This window comes from Athene noctua, chromosome 3 (genome assembly GCF_965140245.1).
Source record: "Athene noctua chromosome 3, bAthNoc1.hap1.1, whole genome shotgun sequence".
Taxonomy (NCBI): Eukaryota; Metazoa; Chordata; class Aves; order Strigiformes; family Strigidae; genus Athene; species Athene noctua.
Window position 1 is genome coordinate 13021307 of NC_134039.1, and position 21009 is coordinate 13042315.

The 21009-nt window shown below is 48.4% G+C and overlaps 1 protein-coding gene across 4 annotated transcripts in view; it reads right to left on the minus strand.

Moving 5' to 3' along the window:
* Positions 1–907: 907 nt before the first annotated feature.
* The window catches only part of DENND2A (DENN domain containing 2A), a 61488-nt gene continuing 41386 nt past the window's right edge, over positions 908–21009 (minus strand). Inside the window, exons 9-20 of one of the 4 annotated variants that reach the window (XM_074902002.1) lie at positions 20338–20525; positions 19519–19628; positions 19241–19310; positions 18538–18615; positions 17924–18064; positions 15608–15756; positions 7157–7334; positions 6311–6352; positions 4837–4954; positions 3951–4190; positions 2781–2867; positions 910–1877 (exon numbers count right to left, since the gene is read on the minus strand). In XM_074902002.1, coding sequence (XP_074758103.1) covers positions 1846–1877; positions 2781–2867; positions 3951–4190; positions 4837–4954; positions 6311–6352; positions 7157–7334; positions 15608–15756; positions 17924–18064; positions 18538–18615; positions 19241–19310; positions 19519–19628; positions 20338–20525 — 1433 coding nt within the window. In that variant the 3' untranslated portion in view covers positions 910–1845. Of the gene's footprint in view, positions 1878–2780; positions 2868–3950; positions 4191–4338; positions 4608–4836; positions 4955–6310; positions 6353–7156; positions 7335–15607; positions 15757–17923; positions 18065–18537; positions 18616–19240; positions 19311–19518; positions 19629–20337; positions 20526–21009 lie in introns of those variants that run through there. The other 3 variants (XM_074902004.1, XM_074902005.1, XR_012633376.1) reach the window with 3 other exon arrangements.

Below are 21009 nucleotides of genomic sequence, written 5' to 3' on the forward strand. Positions count from 1 at the left end.
GGCAGTGGGGAACCACGTAGGACACCTGCCTCTGGAGGCCTGAGCAGAGCCATAATCAGCTTCATTTAGCACCCCACAAAGCTTTGGACGCATCCTGGCTGCCTTTGCATGTCTGGGTGCATCCCAGCTTTGCAAAACCTCATTTTGCTACCGTTAAAGACACCTTTTAAAAAGAGAACCAAACCACAGCATTTGATTCACCTTGAACTCCACTGCAGTTTCCTTTGGTGGGCCACCACTGCCTCCTGTGATAAACTAAGCTTTAAGTAGTGCCAGTTTTGCTCAGCCCTGCACACCCCCCACCTGGTCACGCCTGTGGGATGCTGACCCTGGGGAGGGGGTGTGGTGGTGGAGATAAATGCTGCTGGCTTCTCTGACCCCCTCTACCACTGCTTCAGCCGTCCCACACACAAGCTGGGGAGTGTAGAGCTGCAGGTGCTGCTGACTTGCCCCCTGCCCAGCAGGGCCCTGCTGCTGCCCAGCATTCACCATGCTCCTCACCACAGAGAGGCTGGGCTGGGAAGCGACTTCTGGTAACCACACACAGATCTCACCCTGCAACCCCCCAGGAGCTGGGGAAGAGACTTCCCTTCAGGCCATAGCAGAGCTACCCCCTGGCTTTCCTCTCTGAAGAGCAGAGGAGACCCAAGGATGCTCCAGCTGCTCCTGACTGCCCTCAAAAGCGGTGCAAGGGACATGGCTTTCGCACCAGCTGGAAAAGAGCCCTCACACCCCCCAGCCTCCATGCACCCCCCCTGACACCTCCCCACCTCTCCTCCTGACAGAAACAGACAGAGGAGAGGCGAGAGGTCCCACCTCCTCCCCAGCCAGGAGCTCAGAGGGCAGCAGCAGGCACTCTTCCCTTGCCCACTTCCTACCACGCTCCCTGGCAGCAACACCCCAGATGGGAGAGGAGAGCCTATCTGACTAGGATGCATGTCACCTGCAGGTGAGTTCCATTTTGGGCTCCCCCTGCAAGGAGCCAGGCGAGGGAACGAGGCTACCCAGGCTGTGAGGCTCATGGAGAAACTGAGGGCTGAGACAAGCCGAGGGCTCAGCTGCTAGACATCCTCTCCAGCTCATGCACAGCATGAGGTGGGCTGGTGGGCAGACACATCTTGTCCCCCTCCCCAAAACACCAAGGGTCCACACGCCTTTTTACACCACTCGCTTTTAATTACACTGCGTAAGGAAAGGCCTCTCCTTGTGCCAGGACCCCCTGGCACAGCCACCCGGGGAGCTGGCTGGCCCATCAAGTCCTCAGTAGGTTTAGTGGTTCCCCCTCACCCTTCTCCCTTGTTTGGAAGCTCCTCCTGGTCAGTCCAAATCATCCCTGCAGCCCTCAGCGTCCTCACTTTGCAGAGACCTGTTTCCATACATCTCTGTTCTTCCCCTCCTCCGTGCCTGAGCTTTGCCTGCTCAGTCCTGTGGGAGTCCCGCTTTGGCCTCCTGCAGCACCAGGCAGAGAGGAGGCAGGGCAAGAGTCATCGGTTAATAATTGTTCTATTCCTGATATAAATAGAAAAATACAACAAAACAAAGAACTGACTAGCTAAGAGATCCAATCCGCTGGGATGCCTGCAACGTGCTAGTGCAGAGTTCAGAGAGTGCTTGGTCCAGTGCATGGTACTGTAGATATCCAGAAACCTGTCCCGGCAGCCCCGCAGCCATCAAATCTTCCTGCGGCACCACACGTCTGCGTGATCGCGGCCCAGCCGTGGTCAGCTCGCCCAAGGCTGTTGGCTTCTGGGAGCAGGCTGAATGGGAACGGTTGGTAATAGTCTGGTTTATTGCTGTTAAATGGTAAGGCCATTCTCTTCGGTGGTATGAGGATGTGCTTCGCTCTTACTTTTTGTGGAGGAATTTCATTTTGCTACCTGGAGAGACAGAGAAAGGAAAACAGACTCCTCACAGTGACAGGCAAAACAAGGGTCACTCCTCACCACCACTGGCCTGTGCCCCTGCTGCCAGCCCCGCGCCCTTATCTACAGCCACCTGCCCTGCAAAGCTGGAAGGGGGTGCCTGCAGAGCCACAGCTCTGCCCTCCCTCTGGGAGCAGTGAGGCAGACCGGGACCCGGCAAGCCCCCAGGCACACCCTGCAGAGCCCATCTGCCCATCCGTCCTGGAAGGTGAACATATTACTCAGCTCACCTGGCCAGAGCGTGTGTGGGTAAGAGGCAGGGCATGCCCACCCCACAGATACTGCTGGTTTTAAATGGCCAAAAAAAGACAAAAGGGCCAGGGATGCGATCTGAACAAATCAAACTCCCTTAGCCATGGTGTCCAATGAGTTATCAAGGACTTCTCACCTCAGTCTGGAGCTCTTGTCCAGCTCCCCTTACAGTGGAAAATGGGTTCCACCTTAGGATACCCCTGGGAAATTCCCTCTGCTGATAAGGGCAAACCTGAAGGCAATGGAGACTGTCACTCTGTGCCTCAGGACCTGCATCCAACTCCCTCCCAAGTCACTGGTTGATCCATTGCCTCCTCAGACCCACCCATCTCCTTTGGAAGACTCAGACACAGCTCATGGACCAATCTTTGGCTCTCCACCAGCCCCCAGTCAAGTGGTAGATCAGGGGCAGAGCCAACAGTGTGCCGAAGCAGGGACACACGGCCAGGCAGCGATCACTCAAGGCTCAGAGCACTGCTCTGCAGGAAGCCACATGCAGTCGCTAGCAGAGCCCTGCCACCCTTCAGCAGCTTCTCTTCTGCCAAACCTGAAGGCAACAAGGAGGCCAAGCCTCCTGAGAAGACAAGGGTTTTGCTGGTTCCTTACCTAGGCCTTTCAGGAACCTATTGACCCCACTCTGCTCCCCACTGGGAAGTGTTTCCAGGTACTCCTGAGCCCGTACCTCAAACAGACCTGCAGAAAGAAAGAAGTCAACAACTTCTATTTTGCTTCCCTATAAATAAAAGAAAGAACATTCACCTGAAAGTATACTGTCCCAGCTCACCAATAAACTATTGCACATGAGAGGGAACAACTCTCCTCACCTCCTCCACCAGCTCAGCCCAGATCTGGGACAGGAGCTTTGGTCTGCCTCCTCACTCCCCACAGCAAGGCTGACTGAGCTTTTGTACTTCACACAGGGAGAGACAAAACCTCTGCTCATTCTGCTACAAAGGCCGCTAAGTCCAGAGAGTGAGATCATCTGGGGAATCATGACGCAGGATTTACCACACACACCTCTTCTCCTCAGCCACCTATTGAAGTGTCCACTGCTCATTAGTGCTCAGGAGGAAACTGCTAAGACAGCACTAAGCAGCATCAAGGATGAGAAACTGCAGCTGCCAGTAGAGACCTCAGAACTGGGGGATAACACAAGTGAAACAACAGAAGTGGCTCTGGGAAGGATGTGAGCATCCATATTTTCTATTAGCCAAAACATCCATAACCAATCCAGCCAGTTCTTCCTCTAGACACGGGGAGGGGACATGAGGGACTGCAACAATAAACGTCATTTGGGCAGTGTACCACTTCTGTGATGGTCCTGAAGGGAATTCAATGTGGAATGGAAGAGACACACATGGAGGATACTGCTTGTCCCTTACTGCAGCAGTGAAGGGTGAGCCTGTAACCCCAACTGCAACAAGAAACAATCAGATAACCACACAAGCTCCTACTCCCCAGCAGTCGGTCCCCATGCTCTGTGCAAACACTATGTCTCCCCACACTCCAGTGAGATGATGCTCCCTTTTGGGAAGATAAGGAAACAGGGACAAAAAATCCCCAAGTGACTGCCTGAATTCCACGTGGGGGTGTTAGAACAAACCATCAGCCTGCGCTAGCGCTTCCCTACAACCTCCCTCCCGGTTCCCTGCACAGACAGTGCAGCCTCCAGCCATGGTGTTGGGGATGGAGCTGGCAGCTGGTGAGCATCTCCCAGCTCTCGCAGGAGCAACAGCAGAATTTCCACAACAGCAGAGCCCAGGGAGAGCCTCTCACCTCTGACCCCCTGCTTCCGCAGCTCCCGCTCCTGAATGAAGCCCCCGAACATCTGTGTCTCCATGAAGACCTCCAGGAAGCGTCGGAGGCTCTTGGAGGAGACGGACTTGCGGAAAGCCTCGCGCTGCAGGGTCCGCTCCTCGCGCTCAGTGGGGGTCAGGAAGAGGGAGTAGTGGCCCACAATCTCCACAAAGAAGCGGACAAAGGCCTCGGACACCACCTCGTTCAGAGGGCTGGTCTCTAAGGAGAAAACAAAGAGGCAGTGGTGAGGATGGTACTGTAAGGATGTGCTAGGAAAAGCCCTGGGAACAAACTCCCTGGCTTTTTTCAGATCCAACCTGAGCAGAAAATGCTGCTCAAGAGAGACAACATCCTAGGAAGTGCTTACCATGGAAGAGGACAGGGCTGATACTACTTTGAAAGGCACCAAGCTTTGGTTTGGCTCCTCTCCGAGCAGGAGATGCCCATACTGCTCCCCAAAGAGCTGTCTCAGCCCAGTTGCCTGTGAGCCCCACAGCTGCCTCCAAGACTGCAGCTCTGTGGGTGGACTGTCCCCGGGAGGAGCCTGCATCACTCACACAGTCAGCAGCAGAGACAGGCCTGTGGGATCCACGCCCAACCCCCTCCTCAAAAAAGGAGTGCAAGTGTTCCCTGGAGCTGTAAAGCAAGGACAGAACCAGGAACAGGTAAGTAGTGTTTCTCTTCACACAAAGAGAACTGTCCCTGGTGCAATGGAATATTTAATACAGCTTCAGCCAAAATCCTGACCTATCTTCTATTTCTGTGGTATTAAATTCAATACAAGCCTAGTTCTGCCCTAAGAAGCGACACGAGAAAAGGGGACAGGAAAAGATGTGGTTTTAAGGTGAAAGGCACCATGCTTTACCCTGCTTGCCATTGACAGGGCTCTCTTCCTTGTCACTCGCCAGCTCATTCCTCTGCTCCAAAATGTGTTCTAGGGCGGCCTGCAGCTTGCGGGGCAGGATGGAGTCCTCATCTTCCATCTGTAAGACAGAGCCACCTCCTCAGGGCCTGGGGCCGCGATACAGCTGACCCCTGCCCTTCTCCTCCCCAGTTCCTATCCATCCCCAGCACAGCAGGGGGAGCGCTAAAAACGAACTGTGAGGAGAGGGAGAAGGCATAACATGCTTGGCACATTCCCAGCACCTCCTCATGCAGGACTATCAAGAAGCTCAGGAGAAAGAAGAAGGGGGGTGTCTTTTTCCAAATATTCCTCTATTCTGGAAGAATTTCCGTTGTCCTACCCGAGAGGCAACCAGGCAGGGCTCACCTGCGGCCCCTCCGTCCGCCTGCGAGCACTCACGCCACCACAAAGAGGATGTATCTGAACAATGCTGGCGTGCCGCCAGGTGAGCACAACCCCTGCTCAGCTCTGCTCAGGCACCGATCGTGTTACAGAGCCGTAACGAGTTCCCGTAGAGCAACGAAGCCAAGGAACTGCCGGTGACTGTGTGCGAGCTCCTACCAGCCCTGGCTCAGACAGCGTGAACCTCCAAAAGAGAGGTGCAAGGTAAAGCGTATCCCAGGCAGCTGGCAAGTGAGAACGGCACGGAAGGAGTGGCCTTCACCCACACGCTGCTCCCTGCAGCAGGAGGTACACTCGGTCCCATCCTACCCACAGGCCAGGCCTGAGGCACAGCAGAGAGTGATGCAGCCAGCACTCACTGCTCAGCAATCTGCCAAAGAGCTCTGGGGCAAAACTGGCTTCCCTGGCCAGGAGTATGTTCACTCATTTATCTTCTTCCCTTCGGTATCCCGCTCCTCCTCTCCACAACAAAGGGAAGTAAAAGTCAGCAGGCAATCTTATCTGCTGACATAGAGGCTCCCCTGTGCCAGCTTCCTACTTGTGACCCATCCAGTGCAAGGACCGGAATGAGGAGCCACGAGCTCCTCGGGCAGGAAGGATTTGAAGAAAGCATCAAGGCTTCCTTCCCCACTCAGGCCAGGTGTGCGACAGGAGATGGACTGACAGACACAGGCTGGAAGAGCCTGTGCTGCTCCGCATCAGACAGTGCTGAGCCCAGGCTGTCCAGCTCTGTTCTCAGCCTTACAGGGTGCCACTTAAGGACCCACATTGCCCAAGAGCCACCGTTTCCCCTCTTTAAAAAAAAGCAAAGAGATTATACACAATGATATGGTCCTCAACAGCTGTGGTTTGGGATGCTGATATTACATATGTACACAGCAACCCCTATAATGTTGCCAACCACAAAGCCTGCCTCAGTTTGCAGGGAGAGTAAGTAATCCATGCAGCCAGGCGGGTCAGCAAACGCAGATGGAGATAAGGTGTGGTGGAAAAGGGGGAGGAAAGATGAAGGATACGAAATAGCTCAGCTCACCTGTCTCAGAAACCGGTTATTTACAAGGTCAACAACGAGGACCTAAGAATGAAAGAGCAAGAATAAAAAAGGGAAATCGTTATTTCCCTCATCAGAGTTTATCTTAATCCATAACTGTTCTGGAAGAAATGCTTTGGCCCTGCCCCTGCTCCTCCTACCCACCACCGCAGCTGGAGGAGGCATGCAGCAGGAGCCAAGAGCGGAGCCCTTGTTGTGGCTTTCTAACGATGTTGCTGCAAACCACAGAACAGCTTGGATAGCAGGAGGCTGCGCTCCAAGACCAGCCCATCCCTCCTCACCACCATGTCAGGGTCGGAGCTCCATCTTTTCTCCCCATGTGCTGCACCACTGTCCTCTGGGCGGGCAGAGAAGGAAATGCCTCCCCAACCACATTCAGCCTTGCTGTGTTCACCCTTGCGCACCATGAATCTGGTTCTTAATTATTTATTGCTTTCACTAGTCACCTGTGTTAATGAGAGGGGCAGCTATCCTGGCCAATTTGTAGCAATCATACCAAGCCTGGCAGACTTTGTGCTCAGCCCCTAGACAGCACTATGCAGAAAACAATGGAAACTTTAATAAAACCATCTCCTACCCACAGCAGCGTCACGGTGGGAGATCACAGCCCCCCACCTTCCCAAGCTGCAGACAAGGCAGCTCTGCCTCCCCGGGAGATGTCTGCCTCCTCTCACCCCATGCTTGCAGGACCCAGAGGATGAGAGCTCAGCTCCTTCGCACCGCCAGATGCCAAGGCAGACTCTCAAGAGCAGCCTTGCTGAGACAGAAGACAACTGAGCCCATGGGAAGCAAGCGGGAGCAAGGCCACAGTGCAGGCGCATGGCTCACCTCCTCCACCGGGAGCTCCTTCAGGCGGGGCAGGGAGCTGGAGAGCAGGCCGATGAGGAAGGGGGTGGGCGAGCACACGATGTCGATCATGGAAGGTGGCAGCACAGGGATGTAGGTGTGCTGCCAGGTGAAGGGGTACAGCAGGGCCACCGTGGCGTGGCAACACTTGGATAGAGTGCTGGAAGATGAAACACAACCAAGGGCAACAGCTGGTCAGTCAGTAGATGAGTGGTACTTCCTAGAAATCAGGGCTCTTTCAATCATTCCCTGATTGATCTCTGTAATTACTAGGGGCTTTCTCAGATTTCTGACCCCTTTTTCAGCTTCAGGAGCAATGACTTGAGGTAGGAGCCCAGGTTACGAAAGGTGATTCCTGTGGCAAGAGATGGCTCCCACTGAAACCAGCATCTGCTATTCCAGTGCCCTGATGGGAAAGACCAGACAGACACGGGGTCTTCCATGCCACGGCCTCTCATTAGAGAAGGAGTTTATTCTCCCACAGCACACCTCCGTGCCTGTTCCCATAGGAAAGCCACAGGTCGGAATGCACAGTGACTGTACCATCCAGCACAGAGAGCTCACAGCTGTGGGGTGCCGAAGATGGCTCCACCACTACAGCAGCTATCTGTTGGGCTGCACTGTGGCCCACTTACCTGCTGGCCATACTCCTGGCCTCGGCAATGCAGCTGGACAGCCTGCTTAGACCCTCTGGCAAAGCCCTGGACACGACCTGCAGCCACAAGGTCCCCAGGTGTTCCTGCAGGTCGTTCCAGACATGGCCCACCCCTGCCCCTTGGCTTGCTACCTGTGCAGCATATAAACTTTGCCTTTGGGCAACCCTTAGCAGGAGTAATTGCATGGCAATGGCATGCTTTTCAATTGGTCCAATCCATACCGATAGCTCCTAACAGCCAGGCCAGAGCACGGGGGAAGGAGGAAGGCAGTGGTCTCCAACCAAGGCTATCCAGGCATGCCAGAGCCTCTGGAGCCTGCCAATACTCAGAATCATGGGAGAGTGAAATCCCAAGAGGGGAGCACAAGGCCAGCCTCTGTAGGCAGCCACCCACAGCTCATGGGAGTGCCACCTTCTTACTTTCCCCTTCAAAGGCCACCAGTGGCTCAGCTGTAAGCACCTTTGCTGACAGCTTCCAAGACGATCCACCCAGAAACCCCATCAGCTCTCTGTCAGGAAGCAGGCAGGGTCTGCAGGCAGACACAGCAGAGCTCGCTGCAGGGCAGCAGTTACTCAGCCGTTCTGGGTCTGGAAGCATTTGTATGCATCAAGGGAGGGGGAAGGCTCGCCACTATAAACCCTGTATATAACGTCATTTTGTTTTACTAGCATCCAGGTCCCAAAAGGCTGGAGGAGGGGAGGGAGCCTGGTGAGGCCAGGAGGAGTCACGTCGCCGAGGAAGGACGCCCAGCTGGCTCCTGTTAAACTCCACGGGGGAATTTACACTCAGCAACCCGGATCTGGCAGTTTATTGCTGACTTGAGAGGGAAGGGGTTTGATGGGTGTGGACTCAAGCTCCCTCTGCAAAAGTGAAGCCTGCTTTCCCTCCCCCCCCACTCCAGCTAAGTCTGGTGGATTTGAATCCCTGTGCTGTAACACTAACACACGCTGAGCAGAGTAACGTGGCTGGGCTACAGCTGGCTGGCTTTCATCAGATAAGTTCAGTTTAGCAGAACACAATCGTGGTTGCTGGGACATCAGTGTGACCATATGAAGTAATCAGGCAGTAAACATTGTTAAACACATGATGCTTTTTGGAGATAAGTAAATCCCAGCGGAGAGGCTGGAATCTCCTTAACGTGAGAATTTTATCTAGGACTGCAACAGGTAAGGAATGGGCACTTGGGAGGGACACCTGGGATGTGTGCGCTGGGAAAGTCTCTTCACAAAACGGAGAGAGTTTCCTCTCTCTGTGCTCTCAGAGGCTTGTCTTTTCTTAAGGGGATACTCTATAAAAAAAAAAAAAGAGGAGGACCCTTCAAAGGCCATGTCACAGACTGGTAGCTTTAAGCCTTTAAATGGGAAAAACCCCTCAGTTCCACATCCTTCTTTAGGAAGGTCTTAGAGTATCCCCCTCCCTTCTCCACATTCATTCCTGGTGGCTGCCCCTGTTGCTGCTCTCAAGCTGTGCCTGCCCTCATCAGGAAGCCCATGTCTTGCTGTGTCTACCACACATACAGAATAGACAATGAATCTGAGAGAAACAAAATCAAAACAACGAGAGAACACAGAGCTAGTAAGAAACAGGAACACTTACACACACACAAAAAACCACCTAGACGAAATGTGGTAACAATATAAAAGTATATTATTTTTCTTGTATCCTTCACACAAGCTAATCTTGAAAGGAACCGCAACAAAAGTGAATATGCCAAGTACAGTCTAAGGTAATGAGATCCCTTAAAAACTGCCCTCTTCAAGGCTGTGCTACTTGTACACCCATACATTTCAGGCCATGTTACCAGATGCAAAAGCAGGGGCTTCTCTTCCCCTCCATTACTCCAGAGCATATTTTCCACTCCTCAATTTCTGATTGATAATACCCCCACAGTAGTGACAGCAGCAGCATGATGACGAAAGCTGAAAGAACTCCACCTTTCATCGCTTGTGTGCAGCACTGTGGCATTACACTTAGACTACCACCACCGGACTTCTCCTTTGAGAAGAGGTTGAATGTGGAAGTGTCAGAAGTTTCACCTTCGTTACAAATCCTCCATCTTGAAGGCACATCCAACTTACCTGCCTAAAGGTGGGAACTGACTTTATAGACAGCACTTGAAAACCAATGGAAAAAGATCTCTGTGATTCCAGGTAGCTCCTCAGAGTGAGCAGCTGAAGTACATAGTTATTTATGGCATGGTGAGATATTATGGCATGCTGTCTCCTACTATATTTATGGTGGCTTGTTCTTCCCTCAACCCTGCTCTCAAATCCCAGCGAGTACACATGGTACGTGAGAGATTAAGTGGGAGGAAAGATGGCCCAGGTCCAGTTAGTGGAAGTCACAGACAGAGCTGTGTAATTCTGAAACTGTATGCACCACACAGTGGGAAGTAAAGATAGCTTCCCCTTCCACCCTTCCATCTGTGAATGTCTCATCGCCTCCAGGATGAATCCTAGCGATCTCTGCTCTGAAACATTCCTCACTGTGGAAGACATTTTGAGGGAGCAATACTGATAGGGTTGAGGTCTGCGGGCCTCCTTTGAAGGCAGAGCAGTTCAGAGATGGACACAGAGGAGGTAACGCTGAGGTGTCTCTTCCACATGTGATTCAGTCAGACTTGCTCTGCAGACAGTCTCAGGGAGCTGCAGCTTGCCAGGAGCCTGGCAGAACCTCTGTCCTGTGGAATGACTCAAGCCTAAACTCCCTCCTCCTCTTGCATACAGCACTGCAACAAGCACTGAGGGACTGCTGATTCACACCAGGGTTACTGAGCCTTGCAAAAGAATCCAGTATGATAAATTCCTTTTATGCCATCTGTGTGACTGTGTGCTCTTCAGCCAGCAGCGATGGGGGAGACGGCCCAAACTACACCACAGTCGCAGCCATCTGTGCAGAAGGTAAATATGGCCACTGAAGTTCTGGGTGCTGCTCCAGCTGGATGCCTCTTTCTATAAGATGTGCACAGAATCAACCACAGGTGATGTGTGCAACACAACCAGAAGTTTAGTACACTCTCATAGCACTATTTCAGTGTCAGTCAGCCCTTTGAGGGCTCTTATACCAAACAGGCAGCCAGTGCCTTTGGGTAGCTAGAGCCAGGGTCCCCACTGAAATTCTGATATGCCAGGATGCATGCACCATAACCATGATGCCAACTGCTGCCATTGGAATAACACTGACCCAGGTGCTGTAGTTTGCTTGGTGCACTCCAGATGCCACCAGGAATGCAGAGATCTAGCCCACGTGATTGCAGTGTGCTCTGGGGAGTGCCATGCACTACCCTCAGGCCACAGAAGTTCAATGCCAGTTGTTCAAATGGGACACAGACACCACTTTTTAAGGCTTTTGGTTTCAGTAGTAATCCTTAAAATACTGCAGGTCTTTCAAGTGCACTTTCAAGATCCTGAGCACATTTTCATGGGTTCATTCAGCCTCCTGCAGGGAACATGGCTGAGCTGTATGTCTGATGTCCATTGCACAGAAGCTTGCAGGAGAGACTGAGATATCGCTAGTACAGAGGCTAAAAAGTACTGATATACACAAAGAACCATGTCAAATCCTTCCCTAAAGGGCTGATTTGGATACAGACTGACACACAGATCTCTCTGGCTGAGCATTCCCTTGGTCAGAACAATGATGCTGCAGCAATCTGTGAAATTTGTTTGCTCGAACAACAAGCCTTTCTACCACGCAGAATCCTATGCAAAAACCTACCACACAGCATCCTGCAAAGCTGCTGCTTCTTCGTAGCCATCTGGAAATGAGGTGGCCAAAACAGAATCTGAACACAACAGCTGCAACCAAATGGAAACTCTTCTTCTCCTTGAAAAACTTGCTCCAAGACTAGCTTGACTTGCTCTAAAAAGACACCTTGACAAGTTGCAACAGGTTCTAAGGAAGGATACTGGCTGCTGAGTTTGGTTGATTTCATCCCAAACTTTGACTACAGGGTTTCTAGCTTTCTGCTCCAAAGGCAAGCACCTATGTTACAAAGCCCCCCCAAAGCTGAATCCCTCTTTGGGTTTAGGATACTTCATGATTTCTGAAAAACAGTATTGATTCAATCGGCCTTTTGGAATTCAATGCCAGGAAGCCCTTTGCTCCTTGCACTAACCAAACAGCTGAAAATATGCTGGCATTTGGCAATTTAAGACAGTTTGATTACGTGTTTTTTTCTTTTCTTTTTTATAAGCTCTGCTACAGTAGGGTTCATTTTACAAACACCTACAGATTTCTGACACTGTGTCACATCTGGATTTACTTATGATGGATCACAGATCTGGTTTACAACATTTAACAGGCACTGCAGCTTCCAAACGTTGCCCCGTGACTTCAGGCACCATTGCCATCCCACCAGGAGGATGCCAAGTTCCACGAGCTGTGGGGACCGTCACTGCCTCCTGCTGACGTGGCAGGTTAGAGCAGGTGAAGCAGCGAGCATTAAGACACTGAAGAAACAACGCTATTACCTGACATCCAAACTTCATCCTTGGGTTTCTTCTTCTCCCTAACCACAATGCAAAAAGGAGAAACCTGGGAGGCTGGGATTCGCAGTCCCAGATTTGTTTTCATAGCACATGGAAAAGGTTTCTTTTTTGATGATTAATTACCTTTTACTGCGGATGACACATTTAAAGTGTCTATTCTAATTCTTTCAGATCTGCCTTTGATAACAATGACCACTTTGTGTTGTTGAAACAGCTGTGGTTTCTGGCAGGGATAGAGGCAATTGCTCAAGTTAGTCAGATCCACAACAGGCTTTTGAGGAGATCTGGAAACAGGGTGCCTTGATTTTAAGCCTGTGTAAGTTTTCCTGATTTAAAAAAGCCCTCTGAATCTAACACATCTCCCCCTCAGGCCAATAAAAACTGCCCAATCTAGGTACCTTGTGAAATCAGGCCACTTTTACTTGGAAGATGCCTTCTAAAAGGTTCATCTACTGTGCCTTGAGCCGCGTGCCAGGCAGCATCCCCTGGAAACAAAAGCAGCTCTAGTGTTGCAGCTCCTAACCCGTGCCATGGCTTCTACTGCCTCAGGACTAAAGTTTACGGTGCAGGAGTGAAGAAAAGTTAGGGGAGACTACACAGATCAACAATGTTTCAGCAAAGTCATTTTCCTGGGTTGCAAGGCAATGTATACTCCAGTTTCCATAGTGATAGAGGGGAAAAAAAGAAAAACCCCACCCAAAAACTAATAAACCAAATTCCTTCCTTTTCCGCTGCCAAGCTTTGGATTGACAGGTCTTTAAAAGCACTCAATGTTCATTCTAAAGATGGAAAAGACAAAGTATTTCACTTGCTGTACACTTGTTAGATGCATTTTCTGGCTCAGCTTGAAAACATTTCACAGCTCACACAGAATTTGGCAAGAGACCTTTCAGCTTTCTTTTCCCACAGACTGATTTTATAGCAATTAAAAGATGTAAATAAATTGCATACATCATTTTCTCTGTCACTCGCATCCAGACACACCTTTACACACATGTACAAATAGTTACTGATAGTGCCTACATAAAGAACTGCAAAGATGAATGATAAATGTAATTTATTATGCATCTTTCACCATGTCACCTGCACTCTCTCCATTAATCCATCTCAGATGGATTATTTCTAGCATTCCTAACCTCTGAGCAGTTTCCAACAGCTGCTTTAATATTTTTTTTTCTTCTCAAGCTATTGCCAAAAAGTGTTTCTTTTCTTTCCTCTGACATTAGTATTTTCACCCCTAAACTAAATACTGCTTAATATTCATTTAGTTCAATGTGTTCCTGTCCCAGGAAAAGTATCATCTGGACACAAAGAACCTATATCTACAATACCATCAGCTTTCAAAACATGGAATTTCCACCAACAAGTAGAAGACACTGTTGACCTTAGAGAAGGCTCACCAATCCAGTGCACTCAAGTTACTGGACTGGATTAAAATATAATAGTTTACTTACTTTTGAGGATTATTTCCTTTGTCTTCTGTTTTTCAAGCCTTTACAGTTCTTTGGAGTAATTTTCAAGTTTTTTGTCCACAAAAATTATTCAGAGAAACTTCGCATTTTGTTACAGGAAAAGAAAAAGACTCTCCTGAAATTGCTCAGAGCAAGGTCTTCTCAGAAACATCAAATATTAGAAGTCTTTTAGTGAGCTGGCAAATCTAAGGTAAACACTTGAATGTGAGCCCTGTGGTGTAACAGTCCCTGGATCTGTAAAAAGTGGCAATTCTTTTTTTTCACAGGAAAAAGCTGTTTATGGTACATTCAGAGATTCTAGAAACTATGACTCTAGAGCTCTCTCCTGTTCTCTTTTACAGCCCTGGGCAGCTGGACTCATTCCTAAAGACCCTGGATACACTGACAAAAGATACAGGGGAAAAAAACCCACCAAAACCCATTGAAGTGTTTTGAATTAGAGATATTCTGCAATGCTCAAAAAACATGGTGTGCTGTCATACAGAGACACGATAGGAAAAGATCTGGTAAATAAGGTTCATTCTAAAGTGATGCCTTAAAAAAAAAAAGTTTCCTACCATTTACTCTTACCACCCAGACCTCATGCCATGGGTCCTTAAGAGGTTTTCTCAAAATGTAAAATCTGTCCTACAGAGGAGGAGAAAAACCTTTGAAAATAAAGCCTGTCACCATAAATTATCACATAAATCATATATGCTATGTAGAAATTTAGTATTTGGGTGAATTCTCTCATTTTCAGTGTAAGTCTGAATGCTTTGCATGAAATGTGTGGCTTAAGTATCCAGAATACTAAATATCTATGCATATACATATCAGCGATTATAAAGAAGCAACTCTTCCCTCTCTGACCCAAGGCAGCTGCCAAAAACTGCAAGCAGCCAGTGCTGCCTGGATGCTACAGCTTCCTTCTCTCCATTCTTCCTATTCCTGTGATGAGATTGCCTGAGGTCTGCCCACAGAGAGCCCCGGATACCTGCAGGATGAATTTTTCCCTTTACTTTCCTTAGAAGAGGCCTCCCCACTCTCTGCCCTGGTGCTCACTCCCAGAGCTGTAGCCTGCTCCCTGGAAGTTGTGAAAACAGACAGCTTAGGGGCATTGTACACTCCTGAAACCTGAGCGTGCTCCTAAGTGTCATTACTCATCCAGGCAGCTTTTCTTTCCCAGCCTTGGCGAACTTTCCTCCCTGAATCCTCAAGCGCTTCAAGGGCTGGAGAGCTGCCAGCCACCAGCTGCACAAGATCTTAAAGAAACAAGGGCTCATTTTCATAATTTAGGAGAACAATAAAAAAAATTCAAGGAAGCAAATTGAACAGATTCAAAATAGAAGACGGAAGTCCTCTGTCTCATTCTCCCTCACTGCATCCTTTACCTTCGTCTCTCATAGGAAGAAAGTCTTTAGGAACCAATATTAAAATACAAGCTGAAGATTTAAGAAGATTTTGTGACATCGGGAAACAACCCAGAAGGGATGGTAATCTCTGCCCGAGGCTTGATCCTTGGAAATTCCAGTGCAGCTCAGTGGGGAACACTGCAGCATCATGGAGTAAAAGGAGAGGTTTCATTTTTTCAGCACCAGGCCTCTGCTCTAAAACCATCTGGAGAAAAGGGAATTTGGTTCTCCTTAGGGACAAAGCAAAACTATGGTGCATGGCCTGAGTTCTCCACTCCTGGGAAATACAGCCCTACTCACATCAGATAAGAAGTCGGAAAAGGGCAGAGAAGAAAAAAAGAACAAAGCAGAGAGATCATTCACTGTTGTCTTCTCAGCCTCCCTTCCTTGTCAGCATTTTGTTTAAGGAAATGCAAGAGGGTACCTGAGCTTGTCCGCAATAAAGATCACCCTCCTTTCCAGAAGCAGGGAGGCAAAGACTCTGCTCAAATGCCGCACACTTAGGGATGTGAACAAGGACTCAAAATCAACATGCTCAAGCCTGGAGTCAAGAGGCCGCCGCAGCTCGATGACCTGTTGGAGAGAAAAACACCACAGGTTGGCTCTTGCTGTCCACGCACTGCAGCAAGCAAGGACCCCACAGGTATTTTCACAGCTAACAAGCCTTACTGACTGTGCTGGTGAACACTGAACAGTGTTAAGCCCTCAAACACAGTTCTCCAAAAACCTCCCAACAAATCCTTCCTCCAGATGAAGATGATCCAGAGTTCACTGCAATGGGCACAGCATGAGACCAACCACAAGTTCTCCCCACTGGGCTGAGGACAGGGAGCTCTTCATAAGGAAGAAAACTAGTTTGTGTCCAGCGAGGAGTAGTTTCCAGCCTTTCTGGCATTCAAGCAGCAAAATGGCATGAAGCCTTTTAAATTTGCACTCTTATGGTTATGTTTTTGGTTTGGTTTTTTTGTTGGGTTTTTTTTTTTTTTTTTTACTGGAAGAAGATGGATCTCTATCCTACTGATTATAAATTTTCACTTACAGAAAAGAGCAGCTTGTGGGCATTTTCCTTCATTCATATCTACTTAAAGAATTCCTGTCACAGCACCTTAGTACTTCATACTCCTTTCCTTATCTTAGACAGAGCTTCTTTAAATTGTTCTTGAAAGCCTCCAACACCAGATAGTTCATAAATCCCACAAGAAAATTAGATCTGAGCTACCCTAACCAACAGCATGCCTGTAGCTGAAACATCTCAGTGGCAAATTACTTCATTTGTTGTCTTACTCTCAGTATACAACTCAGAGCAACTGGTCACCTTCTCCTCTGTAGGAAACTTCCTGAATACTGGAACGTTATTGTCACGTGCCCTCCTTTGTCCTTTGTTTTCTGTATTAAGCAAACAGTTTTCTCAATCTTTGCCTGTACTTTCTAAACCACTTAGTAAGTGGAACTTCTGGAGCATTCTCCTAGTGTTTGCATTTTTTGGAAAATTATATTCTAAATAAATTTCCACCAATGCTGAAAAGCAGAGAAAAAGCTTTTATTTATTATTCATCCCTTCATTTTCTTCCACAATTTGTCTAAATAATACCATACTGTTACTTCTGCTCACTTTAAGGCCCACTATACCGCCAGATCCTTTTCTGAAGTACTGTTGCTTACCCAGTTACTTCCATGTTGTATTAGACCGCTCATTTCTTCCCAGCATTTTGCTCCTGTCCGTATTGAATTTCAGACCAAATCTTCATTTTAGCAAGGTCATTTCAAAGTTTAATCCCTTACTCTCCAAAGTGCCTGCAACCCACCCCAATGCCGTCATCTACCCATTGTGTAAATGTGGGGTTTATGCCATCAACCAGATAATTAATGAACATTAAGGATCCTAGAAACAAAACAGCCCAAACATTCTCACAACCTGACAGCATGCCACTGGGACTCTACTCCTTGAGTGCAGATTTTTAACCAGCTATGCATCTGCTCTGCAGTAATTTCATTTAGTTTGGACTTTCTCAGTTTAGCTGAATGTAAGTTAGTTAGTTAGAATGTAATCATGTAGTGACATGCTGAAAGCCCTCAGACATAACCTTCAGCAGCGTGCTCACTTTCCTCTCTCTCATGTTCTATTTGGCTTCCTCAAACCTCTCAGAGTCCTTCAACAGCTCTGCATTCTTAAAACTCTCCCAACTGTCCTCACACCACACTGTGGGAGATGCAACATGTACCCTCACCTCCATGCTGTAAATATGCCATTCTGAAAGGCTACAACACTTCCCTTGAGTGATTTCAGGTATTTTTTGACCAGAACCCTGTGCCCTGTCCCACACCAACAGCACTTGTGTATTAAGGATGGTGGAGCACATGCTATGAATCCTGTCTTCAGGAAGTTAAGTGCGGGGGGACCTCGAGCAGATCCAAGGTCATGTGCTATGCAGCATGAGGTCCACCAGTCTGTGCCACTCGGCCTCAAGGCCAATGCCCCAATTAATTTTACCATATTAGCCTAGTTAACGTGTCCTCACCTTCACCTTTACCATATGATTTCCTTTTTGATGGTCACTGGAAAAGTCTCCACGGCATTCCCTCTGGGTCCCTTATTTTACTCCTTAGCTTCCCCCACCCTACTGCTGCCAAAAAATGTCCTTGAAGGTCCCCAGTGCTATGTCACAGTCCCAACTTCCAGTCACCACTTTTGCACCATTTGCTGGATTAAGTCTCCCTCTCTCTGGAGTGGTGTCTTTACCTCGGTTCCTGAGCCTGGCAAAAAGTTCTTGACTGTAATTGTCCGGCCCAAAGCTGGGAAAGGTGCCTCCATGACACTCCTCATGAGAGGCTGCACCAAGGCTGGGGAAATGCCCCGTCTCTTCTCGACCTCATCCAAGATCTGAAATGAAGGCATGAAGACACAAAAACATGTAAATCAAGAGGAGGGAAGTGCAACAGCATCTATGGTCTCTCCTTAACTGACATGGAGCCTTGAATCATAAGGAAGAAGGTAAAAGGTGCTGCTGAATACTCTTTATTTCCTTCAGCAAGAGAAACACAGCTCCAGTGAGGTCACTGGAAAGCTTACAATTTGCAAACTCCCCACCACCCTCGGAGTCAGGACTCCACCTTTTAATCTTTCAGTGCATGTGTTCTAGTAGTTCTGCTGAAGGAAAAAGGCAACAGCTGACAATCTAGTTTTCCTCTTAACTGTGTTTTTGCTAGGTTCTGGAATTAACATGTGGTTGCCTTGCCAACACTATTTCAAGCCCTTTCTTCGGCCATCAGCTTCCCTGATCCCCATTCCTCTGGGGCTGACCTCACTTTCAGGTCCCTCTTGGCCTACAGCACAAAGTCTCTATCCCCCCTCACCTTAGAGAAGAGATTGAAGCATCCAAGACGACTCACAATGCAGTAAACTTCTGGGAGGCGCTTCCCTTTCCCACTGGGCTTTCAAGACAAACACAAATACACACACAAAAATCACCAAGAAAATGTCAGTTATAACCAGTGCAAAGATAAGAGTGACAGGTCTCTTAGTTCCGCAGCTTGCTGGCTGGTTCAGAAACCGGCAGACATTTGACAGCATGCTGCTGATGACAATACCTTAAGTCTGGCTCAAACCCTGGTACGCTAAAAACAGTGGGGAAAAATGGGTACAGTATGATACCAATCTTCTTAAGTCAAATGACTAAAGGAGGGCAGACTATTCTACAGAGAAAACTCTGAACCTACAGGACCAGCACAGGTTTAGACAACTGTTTAGTAGCTATCTAAACCTAAGGGAGACAAACCCTGTCTTGAGCTTAGTGATGAAAAAACAGTCCATGATCAAAATGTTAAGCACTGGTATAAGAAAAATGTAAAAGAGCTGTGCCTGGAGTGGAGGATGGTATTCAGAGAGGCACTTTGGCACTGAGCAGAGCAGAAAAGAGCAAAGCTGCTCTGTTGCCTCTCTTTCTTTCCACACTGAAAGAGAAGAGCAGCAGCTTTCCACTTTCCAGAGCAGGTGCCAGTAACACCAACTCCACAGAAGGCTGCATCTCTAGGGAAAGAATGAAACAGGGAAAATTACCAGCAGCCTCCTACAGTATCCAAATCGCCTGCTTCCATCTTCTCCTGTCAGGACAAATGAGAACGTCTCACTGCAGAAAGAGAAAGCAGAATGACAAGATAGTCACCCACATTAAAAGTCTCTGACATACAGACCCAATAAACCCACAATATTTTCACATTTACAATACACCTCTCTCAGGAGTCTGCCCAATTTTCTACCATAACAGCTCTCATATTTTATTAGCTTGATATATAAACCTGTTTCTCATGAATCAGGATACCAAGTACAGTACTTACCTGGCAAACTGATGGATAGGGGCCCAGTCTTTTGCATCAGGGAAGCAAAACTGGGGAATAGCTTTCAACTGATCTTCTGCCTCACGCATGAATTTGAACGAGCGCTCAAGCTAGCAGAATAGAGAGAAGGAATGTTTCCAATTAGTCATGTGGGGATGGAATGACTTCAAATATTTTTCCTGTGACAAATGAAGAAGTGATGACAGAGCCTAAGCTTCTGCCTGGAAGGTATTAAAATTTCTGTGATTCTGGCTCACCTAATCTTTTGATATCTTAAAGTAACTCTGTGCCCCCAATTCTACCGAGCGCTGCATCTGCAGCACCTGTCCCTGCTACATTGTGCCTCTAATCTGGGACATATCTTCCAGCAAGTGGTGAGAGAACTAAAGTCTGAGGGGACCTCTGGTTATGTTCCATTTACAAACACACCATCACACCAGCTCTGTTTCTCCCATTCCTCATTCCCTGTTGTGAGCTAGCCTATTGGTGAAAGCTGTGTCCTCCATTTGAAAACACGTGTCTTCTCCCGAGTGTCATTTTGCTTTAAAGAGAAAAGGGGGAGAAAGGGAATAGCTACATAAAAGTCATAACCAAAGGCAGCAAAAGATCTAAACCAGCTGCTTTCAACAGTGAGGAACACCATGACAATTCTTGGGGGGTGACTGCAGCCCCTCTATCTTCAGTTTCACTGAACACTGAGACAGCAGAGGGGTTACTGATATGATGTGTGGTCAACAGAGAAGCTGTGGCTTCTCCAGCTGTGCAAGTGCACCACACAACCTGAGACATGTCAGCCAGACCTTCCAAAAATCACCGCACCTTCAATGGGAACTGCTGGGTAACCTCAGGAACATAGGCAGCCCCAGCCTGCTTCTTGTGCAGTGACACCACGACGAAGTACTCAAACAGCTGCCTCTCTTGATATTCAATCAAGTCCCGTTCCAAGGTTTGGTACCGCAGAGTTTGCTTCAGGCGAGATTTCACATGCACCAGGCGCTGGCTGTGAGCTATGAAAAAAAAATTAGAGATTGTGACTTTGTCTAGCTCTTTGCACAGAGCAAACAGTGCTTTGCAAAGACTTATGGATAAACTTGAAACCGCCTCACCACATTTATTTTGTCAGTGGCTGAGTAAGAGGTGGGAACCATTTGGAAGCTGCATTCTAGATATCGAGAGAGACAGGATGTAGTCTTGTGAGTGCCATCATTTTGAAGAGCTTAGGCAGCACAAGGATTTAATGGATAGCTTTTACAGCTGAAGACAACTCAAACTAAGGTCAGTATGGAACATGGTGTAACAGACGATGTCTGGATATTCATCCTAGCATTCATTTATGCATCTTTCAAAGCTAGCATAGTTAGACAACTGATCACCTTTGTTCAGGAGGCTGTGGGTAGCGATCCCCATGGTTTTACAAGACTAGGACTTGGGTCAGGCTAGGGCTCCACTGGCTGCGTAACGCTGGGGACTCCCAGCTTCAGTAACGCAGGC